This window comes from Lethenteron reissneri, chromosome 11 (assembly GCF_015708825.2).
Source record: "Lethenteron reissneri isolate LAM-NWPU_2019-01 chromosome 11, ASM1570882v1, whole genome shotgun sequence".
NCBI lineage: Eukaryota > Metazoa > Chordata > Hyperoartia > Petromyzontiformes > Petromyzontidae > Lethenteron > Lethenteron reissneri.
In genome coordinates, this window is record NC_083789.1 from 522947 (window position 1) to 537622 (window position 14676).

At 49.0% G+C, this 14676-nt stretch overlaps 2 protein-coding genes across 2 annotated transcripts in view; both read right to left on the reverse strand.

The window, feature by feature from the left end:
• Window positions 1–9518, reverse strand: part of LOC133341214 (uncharacterized) — a 34227-nt gene extending 24709 nt beyond the window's left edge. The window contains exons 1-4 of the mRNA XM_061549673.1: window positions 9241–9518; window positions 6577–6760; window positions 4570–4682; window positions 297–375 (exon numbers count right to left, since the gene is read on the reverse strand). Coding sequence (XP_061405657.1) covers window positions 297–375; window positions 4570–4682; window positions 6577–6760; window positions 9241–9330 — 466 coding nt within the window. The 5' untranslated portion in view covers window positions 9331–9518. The remainder of the gene's footprint in view (window positions 1–296; window positions 376–4569; window positions 4683–6576; window positions 6761–9240) is intronic.
• Window positions 9519–11133: 1615 nt separating this feature from the next.
• Window positions 11134–14361, reverse strand: LOC133341216 (general transcription factor IIH subunit 5-like). The gene is made up of 2 exons (XM_061549677.1): window positions 14174–14361; window positions 11134–12778 (listed from the first exon to the last, which is right to left on the reverse strand). Exons 1-2 carry the CDS (start codon window positions 14206–14208, stop codon window positions 12598–12600), a joined length of 216 nt encoding a protein of 71 aa, XP_061405661.1. The 5' UTR covers window positions 14209–14361; the 3' UTR covers window positions 11134–12597.
• Window positions 14362–14676: the final 315 nt, after the last annotated feature.

A 14676-nucleotide genomic window follows, 5' to 3' on the forward strand; every position in this document is an offset into this window, starting at 1 on the left:
AAGCGCCACATTGAGTGACGGTGGGAGGGAGGGTGGGGGGGGAGCTGGTCGTCAGCCCTGGTGTATGTGGTTAGCGAGGGTGCTGGACCCACTCCATAGTCACCAGGCTCAGCTGCTGCTCTCAGAGTTCACAGAGCGATTGCTGCTGAGCTTCACCATGGCCATGCAGCGTGGTGTGTACACGTGCGGTGAGTACACGTGCGGTGTGTACACGTGCGGTATGTGCCACTCTGCGTGAGTGTTTAATGTGCAAGGAGCGAGGGTGAACTGTGTGCACAGAGAGTGTGCGGTTGTACCGGAGGAATTCTTGAGGCTCTGCAAGGAATCCTGGTCATTGTCTCTGACCTGGTCACTCGGGCTTTCACAACCGTCCACCTGGCAGAATAGATATTTTCTCTTTGAGTGAATACAACCATCAACTACAACAACATTGAACATCTTTTTGCATTTAACGACACAGCTAAATACACACCTTCTGCACAAGAGCAGGCAAGACAATTTAAACTTGACAAGCCAGATAATGTGTGTGCTTACTACAGTTGCTGCATCATTTTTCACAATATGGCCATTATCGTGACATCAGTTTACCAGGCCTTGGTTACCAAATCATGTTTGCAAGCAATAAAGAAGCAGATTCTAGAGACTCGCTTTGAGAAGCATACACAAGCACACACTTACACACGCACTTACCTGCACCTCCACAGACACCTGCGTACCCACACACAGCACGTCTCACTCACACACACACACAGCACGTCTCACTCACACACACACACAGCACGTCTCACACACACACACACAGCACGTCTCACACACACACACAGCACGTCTCACACACACACACACAGCACGTCTCACACACACACACAGCACGTCTCACACACACACAGCACGTCACACACACACACACAGCACGTCTCACACACACACAGCACGTCTCACACACACACACACAGCACGTCTCACACACACACACACAGCACGTCTCACACACACACAGCACGTCTCACACACACACACAGCACGTCTCACACACACACAGCACGTCTCACACACACAGCACGTCTCACTCACACACACACACAGCACGTCTCACTCACACACACACACAGCACGTCTCACACACACACACAGCACGTTTCACTCACACACACACACAGCACGTCTCACTCACACACACACACACACAGCACGTCTCACACACACACACAGCACGTCTCACTCACACACACACAGCACGTCTCACTCACACACACACACAGCACGTCTCACACACACACACAGCACGTCTCACACACACAGCACGTCTCACTCACACACACACAGCACGTCTCACTCACACACACACAGCACGTCTCTCACACACACACAGCACGTCTCACTCACACACACACAGCACGTCACACACACACACACAGCACGTCTCACTCACACACACACAGCACGTCTCACACACACACACAGCACGTCTCACTCACACACACACACAGCACGTCTCACTCACACACACACACAGCACGTCTCACTCACACACACACAGCACGTCTCCCCTCTCGTCGTGTCACTGTTTCGGCTGCCATGGGCAGTGCTCATGGAGGACTGCGTCTGGAGGGTCACGCGAGGGTCACGCACGGCGCCGTGGCCGGTGCTGACGCCTCTCACCAGCTGCTCACCTGGGCCGGCTATGCTAAGAGACGTTCACATAACAATCGGCCATAGTGCGCTCACCATTACGATATCACTCCCCCTATACACCTCGACATTCACTCACACACCCATGCATGCACAAAAGACAAAGATCCCCTGTTCAGCTTTCACAGACTGTTAGGGCAAGTGCTGTGAGGTGCACACCTATGAGGGCTGGCACAGCACACGAGGTGGCCAGCACCACGCCCAACCGCCTTTGTCTCCCGAGTGGCAATGTTTTACACTGCACACCAGGTACCACCTTGTAAAGGCCGAGTTTACCTACGGGAGGCTCGGGACCAATTCAGAAAATAGCCACTCAGAAATAAAAACATCCCCCTTATAGCCTCACTAGACGGTGAGGGCAAGTGCGCCACTCACACAGTCTCACATACACTCACACACTTGCACTCCCACACACTAATTCACTCACACACAGTCTCACATACACTCACACACTTGCACTCCCACACACTAATTCACTCACACACAGTCTCACATACACTCACACACTTGCACTCCCACACACTAATTCACTCACACACAGTCTCACATACACTCACACACTTGCACTCCCACACACTAATTCACTCACACAGTCTCACATACACTCACACACTTGCACTCCCACACACTAATTCACTCACACAGTCTCACGCTCACACACTTGCACTCCCACACATTAATTCACTCACACAGTCTCACATACACTCACACACTTGCACTCCCACACACTAATTCACGTCACACACAGTCTCACATACACTCACACACTTGCACTCCCACACACTAATTCACTCACACAGTCTCACATACACTCACACACTTGCACTCCCACACACTAATTCACTCACACACAGTCTCACATACACTCACACACTTGCACTCCCACACACTAATTCACTCACACAGTCTCACACTCACACACTTGCACTCCCACACACTAATTCACTCACACACAGTCTCACATACACTCACACACTTGCACTCCCACACACTAATTCACTCACACACAGTCTCACATACACTCACACACTTGCACTCCCACACACTAATTCACTCACACACAGTCTCACATACACTCACACACATACACTCCCACACACTAATTCACACACACAGTCTCACGCAAGTGGAAATACCCTGCGGCATTCCACTTGCGCACATCGAGAAATCTGTTGTGCTGCTACTAAAGACTCTAGGAAGTCAACAATGACGAGGAAAGTTAACAACAAAACCTACATTCAACTGGGGGGGTAAATGATTTAGATGCATCAGTACAAAATGAACATGATCTTGAAATGAATTGACATAATTCAAGGTAGCACGCAGGTGATGGGTTGATACAAACATTGGCCGCAAGTGTTTCCAGAACTCGTCGGGCCGGTATGGCGTGTGCTGTGAGCTCAAGGGAGGGTGGTTTCTGCTGCTGCACCCCCTGTGTGTCCCTGTGTTTCAGAGGTAATCTCAAGGCCATTCTCATCACAAGTGTTTAAATGGGCACAGAGTTGTTTACCCTGCCAACGTAAAACATCAGTCGAGGCTGCATCACAACAGCACACCGATGTCAATTCCATCAGGAGGGAATTAGTCAGCAAAGTCTCATGGGACATTTAAGACATATCCATATTACACTGTTGAGCAACTTGACTTGGTAGATTGCTAAGGCTGTTGGCAAGGCACTGAGGACTTCACAAGGGACCGACAAAAAAACTTCGCATCACTGGAGCCGCTTTTAACTCTTTTGGCGACACTTCCCGTGATGCAATGGGCATTGCCCGATCTGTGCAATCAAAACCGAGCCAATAAGAAACCTCCACCCACTCCCTCGCTTCCCGTCTCGACAATCAGAATCAGAATATCATGAGAATTAGAATATGTATTCATACTGGAGGAATCCGATGAGCTATAAAGCTCTTTGTCAAAGATGTCCAGACAAACACTGTCACAGCCAGCCTCCTCACAACCCTCCTCCCTCACACATTCACCACTTTCATATATCACCCGATGTAAATTAAAAACTTTACAACAATTATCGTAACTTAAAAACTACCCAAAATAAAATGTATAATAGAGTTCAGTATTACACATATATATTATGTCCATAGATTGGCAATAATAGCACAAACTCAGATTCCCCGACGCAGATTCCACTGTTTAACTTCGTCTAAACCGTTTCTCAGGTTACTTTTCGCTCCACATTCAATTTGCTTAGCTTTGCAAATTACTTTCCCTCTCCTGACTCCAGTTTCTCAATGAGCTTGCTCAATCGTGCGGTTTATATCCGATAAAAAAACTGGTCAAACTACCTAAACACGAATTCTTATTTTGCCTGCTTCTGTCTTTTGCTCATCCCTTGCCTTGGCTCTGCCAACTCAGCCTGCTTCCTCTGCTGCTATTCCTTGTGGCCATCCCCAGTATAACAAGACGTTATCTACTGCTCCTACAGCTTAAACAGCTCCCCATTTCGTCTTCTATTTTCACTTTTAACATATCAGCTTTTTCCTGTCCCAACCACGGTCATTTTGAATCCTTCTCAGAGTGTGGCAATTCACTGAGTATTCGGTACGACTCCTTCTTGTAGAGTGGGTGGCAATGATTCATGACTCGGGTGCCTTTCTGTGTGGAGTTTATATTTCCTCCCCCTTTTCTGCATGGGTTTCCTCTGGGTTCTCCGGCTTCCTCCCATAACTAAAACACCACACAGTGTAACTGGTATTGGCCAAAACATCCAAATGCTGAACAATCACCTCTGCAAATTACTCAATTGGGATTACACATCATAGCAACATCATCCCCTACTGTGCAAACTTGACAGGGCCCTCCTGAAAAATAATCTTGAGAATCAGTGAGGCTTTCCTCACTGAATAAGAATCAAAGTACCTTGGCAGGTAACGAGGAAGTTGGTTTGAGAATGAAGCTCCCATGGTGACCTTTGGGGTTCCAGGCCAGCTGCAACAAGAGCGGTCTCTCACCATGTCCCAAGCGCCGCTCACCTGCGGTGCACAAGCGCGCGAGTTCCATTAACCTGCCATCACTGCGCTGCTTTCCCCTAACACGAGGCATCGTCACGTCAACCTGCAGCTCCCATCGCACAAGAACTGAAAAGTCGCAATCATCACAATAAAACATAGTTTAAATATTTTTAAATTGTTATGGCTAAAATCTGTGGATTAAAGCTTCATGGAATAATCGTGTTATGACTAAGAGCTAAAGTGCATTCTTATTTAGAAAATAATCCACAAAATTGGCCAGAGATGGAAATGTATGCTTCTGCAATCCCGGAGGTTCCGGTCTCTACAACAGCCAAGCAAGAACAGCAAGGCACGAGAAGCAATGTCCGTGCCACACACTGCGTAGACACACCCATCAGGCACACTTACACTATCTGACACCATTCAAAGGCCAATTAACGCCGTTCTGCCAAATCTGTGTGTAAGGCAGCCGCCATGTGACCGGTAATCCTGGTGAGGCTGCTGTGTAGTCACGCTACTTGCCCGGCAGCTAAACTGGGCCGACTCGCTTTTAGCTGCTCCGAGCAACGCGGCGAAATGAATTCCACTCGCCCTGCCAGAGGCGCTGCATGCTGTCAGGAGCTGCATTGCGCAAGTTTGCACTGTACTGATGAAACGTGAACGTGGAATATGAAGTTGAAAACAAAATATGTGTAACGAAATAATCTGCTGACGAAAAGTGAGTATCTGTATGAGAACGTTAGTAATCTGCACATTTTCAGGTTTTATATAAAATCAACGTAATCAAACTGCAATTCACCACATTTGAAACATTTCTGTAATATCAAACGTGTGCATTTGTAAGAATGTGTTGTATACTTTTTAAATCTTAATTATAAATGTTAAAACATAACTTACATTGGGGAAACCAAACGACATGTCTCGGACCGCATCCGTGAACATAAAGCTGACCTGAAACACGGTAGGACTAACACCTCAGCCGTGGCAGATCACTGTTACAACTCAGTGGGCTCACATGATATTGACTTCTCCAAGACAGAGGTTCTCTGCAAGCCATCTGGCTATCATGAGAGATTCGTTCATGAGGCGATCCACATATACAAACACAGAGACAACTTTAACCGAGAAGATGGATTCTGGCTCAGCAATCATTGGAAGGACGTAATAAACCATTTCGATACACATTAGGGTGTGTAGAATAATACATAGTGTGATATTAAATGTATAAGATATAGGTTGGTTTACAGCAATACAGTATATAATTTAATGTTGGGTTTATCTATGGCAGTATATAGTACGGTATATGCTCGTGTGATGTAAGAGAATAAGGTTTAGATGGAAGCATATTATAGAATTTTTACGAGGTAAAATTGTAATGTATTACTTGCTGTTAGTAACTCAGCTTATTATAGAGTATAGTAAGTATACTGATGGTGCGATGCAGTTTATACTTTAGTTTTTTATGTAGTTTATACTTTAGTTTTCTACGTGTTGTTGAGTAACTGCAGCTACATATCATTAACATTCCTTTCCTTTGTTACTGCTAATCCCTGCACCCCCCTTGGTTGCTGCTGATCCTGCATAATGCATGGGCATAATATGACTTTGACACCCCCCCGCCCAACGCCTACGCATTTTCCATGAATATGCTAAATCCCTCTTCACATGCACATTCTTTTTGTTAAGGCGCTCTTCAACCCCCAATGCAGCTTATATATAAGCTCCTAGTTTGGTAGTGTCTCATTCTTCACCTGAAGACGGCTGCTTGCGTTGTAGCCGAAACGTCGTGAGAATTGTTTTATTATGTTTTATTTTTATTATTTTATTACTTCCCTTCTACGTGACTTTACCGAAAGAAACAAGAAGATTAACAACACTAATTTGCAGCTCGTCTCTGAAGCGGGAATTAGCCCACCTTTGCCAGGGAGCAATTCAAAAATGCCGTAGGAGTCGAGAGGAGTCTGCAGCTTCTCTTCCAGGGCACGCAGGACATCGACGGCGCTGCTGGAGCTCGTGACGCGCACGCACGTGCTGTGCACCCTGCCCACGGCCCCCTCGGCCTGCACTTGAAACCGCACCACCGCATGGAACTCCAGAGCCTGCACACACACGAGGCACATTTGGTGGTGTCACTTGAGGAGGTGAGCGCTGTCAATATGCGCAGCTTCGCCGGGCAGCAAACACGGGCTGTGCAACCAGACCTTTCTTCACACGTTGTGAAGGTGAAGTTTCTCCAGCGGTGACATTTTTCGTGGTGAGATGCAGAGCAACTCCATTGTGGACAGCCGCAATGATTGTCTCGGCAACGATTGACTCTTGAAGACAATAGACCTCTGCTTTTCTTGGACACAAATACTTTTTTTTTATCTCCATTTTAATTCATAAAGAATGTACACCATGAACCTTAAAGTGTCAATACCCCATCTCTATATGTATCTCATGCCTACATAGTCTCTTCGAGCCAGAATGTCACTCTGCATGATAATAAACATTGACATTTGAAATGAGTGGCTCGGTGGGAACGCGTGAGCCTCGTAGCAATTAGCGAGGATGGGGCCGTCCATAAATGACGTCACGCACCTGGGGGGGGGGGTCAGACATTTCTGACGATGTGTGACGAGGGGGGGGGGTTTGAGAAATGTGACGTCACATCAAAATGCGCAACTTTATATAAATATAGAATTGTTATAACAACACTCCTACAACATCAGAGTGCAGCGCCACATTAAATGCGCACTACAATGGCAATAGTTTAAAGCGATTTGAAGCATATTTGAGGGGGGGTCTGACTTTTTGTGACGCCGTGTGACGAGAGTGGGGGGGGGTCAAAAATCGTCCAAAATCGCGTGACATCATTTATGGACGGCCCCGATGTTAGATTCCTGACTCGCGCATCTTTTTGCGTGGAGTTTGTAATGTCTCCCCCTGTCCTGCACGAGTTTCCTCTGGGTACTCCCGTTCCATATTATCGCTATAAAAAAGCATAGAATTGGTATTGGCCAAAACCCCCAATGCTGAAATTGTTACCTGAAAATTAGTCAATGGTGCTTACACATAGCAACATCGCCCCCTCCTGATAAGACGTGGCAGGCCCCTCTTGGAAAAGAGTTGAGATTCCCTAAGGCTTTCTTGGATTAAAAAAACATAATACTAACAATCATGACTCATGCTGGTTTAATTGTATTATATTATTGTGTACAGCAATATGATTCTTATGGCGGTACCCCGGGGTACAAAATAATACAAACTAGCCGAGACAATTAAATATTTTATTTCTGGGACACTATTTTTTCCCAGGGGTGTAACACAACTCCGCGACTGGGGTACCAATCAATCCGAAATCGGTGCCACTCCGCGATGTTGAAACGCAGCGAGGACGATTGCGCTGAAACCCTGAACGCTCGCGGCACGCAGCGTAGTCATAGTGCATCGTGAGTACAGCTCGTCCAGATGAGTCGATTGCCCCATCGCCGACCATCAACAGACTAAAAATGACTGCATCGCGGACATCGTGCGAGAGCCGGGGTACTATGGGACCCTGGGGCACCGCCTTCAGGTTCATGTGTTCAGGAGCTAAATGGCAACGTCAGTCTGCTAGCCACGACAAGGGCGCATCAGGAGAGAGAGAGTTGGTGTCGTCTTGACGTCTCTCCGCCGTTGCAGGAGCGCAGACTGCAGTGGTTTACTGTGGAGGAGTCCATCGTTTGGGTCGCATGGCCACGATCGCCTCTGTGGCTTATCGTCTATGTATCGATATGTGCCTCTATGTATCGATATGGGCCTCTGTCTCGGAGTCTCTTTCGTTTACGATATGGCCCATCGTTTGGGTCGCATGGCCACGATCGCACGACTGGCTTACGCGTCGGCTTGTTGATGTTCTGAAGCGGACGATGGTTACGCGGTTGGCTTTGACGAAGAAGGTTAAAGCCAGGAGGCGCGATGCTGTTTGTGTGGCTCACACCGTCACGAGGGCGGCCACTGCCCCGGGTGACGCGGCAGCTCCCGGGTGAGATGACGGCCACCTGGACGTGGCCGCGGGCCCGGGGCGCGCCCTCCCCGCTCCCTGCCCCCGCCAGAGGCATTTAAACTCACACGGGGGAGGCTCTCGCCGTCGTTTAAAACCCTTTTCTAGGCTGTACAACCCGTGTGTATCCCAGGACAGATCTATTATGAGAGCCATACAGTACTGTACATACAGAGGCTCAACAAAACACGTAAACATACAATTGTATTCTTGCTCACTGATAGCACTTTGTGGTTCAGGCGCGAGATGCCTGTCCGCTCGCCACGACGAGAGAGCTTCACGAGTTCGTGTAGTTTCATCAGTTACATACAACGTAGCTGATATTGGCCAGATATCCTATTACAAGTTACATCTTATGGTTGGATGTGAGTGGAAATCTGACAACCCCGAGAAACCCCTCACGCAAAACGAGAGTAGAACATACAGACTCCACACAGAAGGCGCCGGTCAGAAATGAACCCCAGGTGCCACCACCACCGCCTCCTCCTCCTCGTTACAATTCGTGCGATTCTGTTTGTCGAGACCCCGGGAGCCCGTGCCGCGGAGCGGTCTCACCTCATCGGGGCCGCTCATCCCAAAGAGGTCGAGGCAAGACTCGTTCCATCGCTGGATCCTGGCCGCCAGGCGCGCCCGCTCGGCCTCCATCGCCACGGTGACTCAGTCGAGCTGACGGGGCCCGGATTCACGACGGGGCCCGGGTTCACGACGGGGCCCGGATTCACGACGGGGCCCGGATTCACGACGGGGGCAGCGGCGAGGGCAGCGCGGCCAGGCGCGCATGGCCCCACTGCTCCCACACGCGCGCTCTGCGCACCTGCCTCCCTCACGCCTCACCTGGTCCCACCCTCTTCACCTGCCTCCCTCACGCCTCACCTGGTCCCACCCTCTCTTCACCTGCCTCCCTCACGCCTCACCTGGTCCCACCCTCTCTTCAGCTGCCTCCCTCACGCCTCACCTGGTCCCACCCTCTCTTCAGCTGCCTCCCACCCCTCTTCAGCTGCCTCACACCCTCTCTTCAGCTGCCACACCCTCACGCCACTGTCCCTACCTTCCCCACTCGACTCACCTTCCCCACCCTCCCTCGCCATTCCACCAACCCCACTCTGCCTCGCCTGTCCCACCCACGTATCCTGCCCGCGGCACCCACAGCGTCGCAGCTTGCTCGTGCATGTGGACGTGTGGGGTCATCACAAGATTGCTGATCACTGAGTGGGGGGCATCACCAAGAGTGGGGGTCATCACTAAGAGTGGGGGTCATCACCAAGAGTGGGCGTCATCACCAAGAGTGGGGGTCATCACTAAGAGTGGGGGTCATCACCAAGAGTGGGGGTCATCACTAAGAGTGGGGGTCATCACTAAGAGTGGGGGTCATCACCAAGAGTGGGGGTCATCACCAAGAGTGGGGGTCATCACCAAGAGTGGGGGTCATCACCAAGAGTGGGGGTCATCACTAAGAGTGGGGGTCATCACTAAGAGTGGGGGTCATCACTAAGAGTGGGGGTCATCACCAAGAGTGGGGGTCATCACCAAGAGTGGGGGTCATCACTAAGAGTGGGGGTCATCACTAAGAGTGGGGGTCATCACTAAGAGTGGGGGTCATCACCAAGAGTGGGGGTCTGTGAGGCTCATTGCGAGTGAGGTTCATCACGCGTGGGGACCCTCGTGTGTAGGGTTCAACACGAGAATAGGGGGAGCCCCCGTGAGGCCCACGGAGCCCCCCACTCACCCCGCATTCCTCCCCTTCTCAGGCCCCCCAGGCGGCAGCGCGGCGTGACCCACTCATCATCACATCGACACATTCCGCATCATGCGCACATTCGGACCATCTCTGGCAACCTGCAGGCTGCCTATACTCACTTCACTCACTTCACTCACTTGAAGGTGCAGATAAAATACGCTTTTTGCGGTAAATAATACTGCCGATAGGTAGTGAATATACATTATTCACAACGGAGAAAAACAATCCATGAGAATGGAGGTGCAGAATCGAGTCCTTGTGGAGATTATGGCTGAAAGCTACTGAACACATGTATGAAATGTGGCAAAACACTTTGAACAGTTATGTAGCCAAATAAAATCGAATCTGGTTCAATATCATCCATTGGCAGACTTTACTGTCAACACATCCATTTGCAAACTCCCATATATAGCATGGTTATTTTTCCAGTAATTTTACGAATTTGTTGCATGTTGCAAAGCATGCCGAGCCAGCAAAACGATGGACTTTCTTTACAACCGATGCTACATTGTAGATAAAAAAAAAATAAAGAATATTACTTCAAATTTATTTACACACTTTCATGGATAGTTCATTGAAAGCGCTTATATGCAATCACACACACATCAAAACCTTCCGAATTGCATAACACGAGTCAAATTTTCACGTGGCAATTCTGCATAGAGCTGAACACGACTCTGTCGCTAAAAAAAACGCACAAAACAAGCAGCTCAAAACATGTAATTTACTGTTCAAATTACCATTACGACGGTGATCATCCGTTTACAGCACGTCTCTCGTGATACCAATTTTATCAACCCGAGGCGGAATCAACCCCAAACCGAGATTAAACCTCGCAACCTTACGGATGAGAGCCAATCGCTCCACGACTAGCAACTTATACTAACCAGAACACTAAACAGACATCAAAATGAATCCCTCACTCGAATAATGTGTACTGCTGTTGTTGATGTAACTCAAGGACTGTGGTTAGGTGTTCCCAACGTTATTAACACATTGGTTAAGTTGTTATTTGTTTTCTGTCGTTGGAAAAATTGTCCAGATCCAAAATATTCCAAAAATAAATGACAGGCAGAAACACTAAATACCTGGGAAACTGTGTAATGTTGTGAAGTGAAAATTTGCAATACTGTTTCATCAAAACACTCCGCATTAAGGAACATTAACTTTTACAATCCCCGCTGAAGCATTCAACACTTTGTAGAAGAATGACGTATAAACTGTACAGCAGTGGTTCATATTTCTCCCACTCTCCCGTGTGACTGTACAAAGCAGTTCAAATGCAACGGTTTTGCTACATTTTGCCCAAATGGCATGAACAAAATTTCCAAGCAAAAATCAAGAGTGCCCAAGTGTGGTAAAACAGACTGAAATAGTAGTCACTTCAGCATTAAAAGTTAGGTTAGCCATTGTACTAGAATTCTTACGTTTCTTCATGGTACAGTAGTGGGTTAAATTCATCAATTTGAGAATACACATGCAAGGATAAAATCGTGCAAAATGCAGGCTTCCACACGATGGTATTTTCAATACCTACGCAAGTTGTCAATTACAACCATGATGAACATTGGCAGCACCATTCAGTTGTATACTGTATTACTTGTTTATTGCAGCATTATTGGTTTGTGATGTATATTTCTGCCATATGCAGCAGTGCCAAACTCATGACAGCACAACACTCAACTGATATAAACGTGCAGTTCAACCTATAAAAAAACAAAATGCTCAAACGTATTGTATCCTCCATCAAGTTTTATGTAAATGTTTCAGTTGACGTTTCAGATATTTTACACCCAACTTTACATTTTGTAGCAAGTGAGCAGTTACTTTCACATTTAGCCAAAAAGCTGTAATTTAAAATGAACCACAATCCATGGTTTCAGCGCCACGCGTTTCCTGGTGACTATATTAACGTGAGGAAGACAACACATAACCTGGGCATATTTAACACGTTTACAAATCGCTGCACGGGTCAAAGCACTCAATATCATCGGTCTATGAAGCCATCATTTCAAAAGCTTTTTATTCCGCTGCCAAAACACTCCACATGCCGAGCCAAATGTTTTTATTTTACACTAGCCAGTGAAATGCTTGGATTTGAAAACGCACAAATAATCTTCAGGAGACATCTTCCTCGGTTGGCCGTCCCCGCGTGTGGAGGAGGAGCGCACGCTTTATTTCTGGGTGATGGGGAATGAGTTCTGGTCCATGAGCTCGCCCACTCGCTCCTGCAGAATGGGCACCACCTCAGACGCGATGAACAGATGCGTCTCGTCCAGATCGTGGATCACAAACTTCTTCCCCAGAGCATTGGTTTCATCCAGAAAGAGCAGGAACTGCTTCATGGGAGGATCACTGAAAAACACAAAACGCAGGTGAATCTACTGCAGCGCAGAGTGCCAAAGGAACCTAATCTACACCGGAGTTACGGCAGAATGTCATTGACCCAAAACACAAATGAGCATTTGGCGGTGCTCATATCTCCATTGGTAGAAATTCCACGTTGCTCTGGATATGTCCCCCGATAAAATAGCCCAAACATTATGGACCCCTCGATACACTAAACTATCTAAACTAAATATACAATTGAATACACGCGACTACGGGGAGAACCTGCAAACTCCAAATATACAACAGCAGGCGTCCGTGCCCACGACCTTCTGCACCCCGCGCGATGTCGCCAACACGTCGCCCGCGTGGCGAGTTCCAGTAAACTGGTGGAGACTTCTCAGGCAACACGCAGCTGCTGCTGCTGCAGACACCCAAGTAGGATTGTGCAGTGGCATTGTTACCCCGTGAGATTACCCCGTGTGATTACCCCGTGGGAGTACCCCGTGGGATTACCCCGTGAGGTTACTGAGATTACCCCGTGAGGTTACTCAGTGAGATTACATCGTGAGGTTACCCCGTGGGATTACCCCGTGAGGTTACTGAGATTACCCCGTGAGGTTACTCAGTGAGATTACATCGTGAGGTTACCCCGTGAGATTACCCCGTGAGGCTACTCAGTGAGATTACCCCGTGAGGTTACCCCGTGAGGTTACTCAGTGAGATTGCCCCGTGGGATTACCCCGTGAGGTTACTGAGTGAGATTACCCCGTGAGGTTACTCTGAGATTACCCCGTGAGGTTACTGAGTGAGATTACCCCGTGAGGTTACTCAGTGAGATTACATCGTGAGGTTACCCCGTGAGGCTACTCAGTGAGATTACTCAATGAGGTTACCCCGTGAGGTTACTGAGTGAGATTACCCCGTGAGGTTACTCAGTGAGATTACATTGTGAGGTTACCCCGTGAGGCTACTCAGTGAGATTACTCAATGAGGTTACCCCGTGAGGTTACTGAGTGAGATTACCCCGTGAGGTTACTCAGTGAGATTACATCGTGAGGTTACCCCGTGAGGCTACTCAGTGAGATTACTCAATGAGGTTACCCCGTGAGGTTACTGAGTGAGATTACCCCGTGAGGTTACTCAGTGAGATTACATCGTGAGGTTACCCCGTGAGGCTACTGAGTGAGATTACATCGTGAGGTTACCCCGTGAGGTTACTGAGATTACCCCGTGAGGTTACTGAGTGAGATTACATCGTGAGGTTACCCCGTGAGGCTACTCAGTGAGATTACTCAATGAGGTTACCCCGTGAGGCTACTCGGGCTCCAGGCCCCGCCGCTCGACTCGCGATGGAGGCCGCGGGGCGCTGCGCCCCTGACGCCACCCCACCCCCTGCCCCCTGCCCAGTGCCTCTCTCACCACGCCACGATCACGCCCTTCAGCACGTTCACCATCGCGGCTCAACGGGCAGCTCGGGCTGCTGCTGCTGCTGCGGGCAGAAGCAGAAGCGAGGCGAGAGGCGAGAGACGACGCTCGGCGCAACCGGCAGGCGAAGGGCGGAGCTCGGCGGCGGACATCTTAGGGCGGGACACGGCCCCGCGCGCGTGACGTCATCCCACACGTGACACCGCCATGATGGGTGGGGGCGCGCGCCAGCGGCGATTCCTCACGCAACATGGCGGCTGTGAGTGACGTCACTGCGCGTCACAACGACGGCCGCACTCTCGCGACGGTCCGCAGGGAGCCACGAGGGGCTCGGCGGCTCCGCTGCTCCCGTCTGACTCTCCAACCGTCGTCCGTGCCGGTCGTTGTGGGATGGATGGTGTGGGATGGTGATGTGGGATGAATGGTGTGGGATGATGATGTGGGATGATGTGGGATGATGTGGGATGATGTGGGATGGTGATGTGGGATGAATGGTG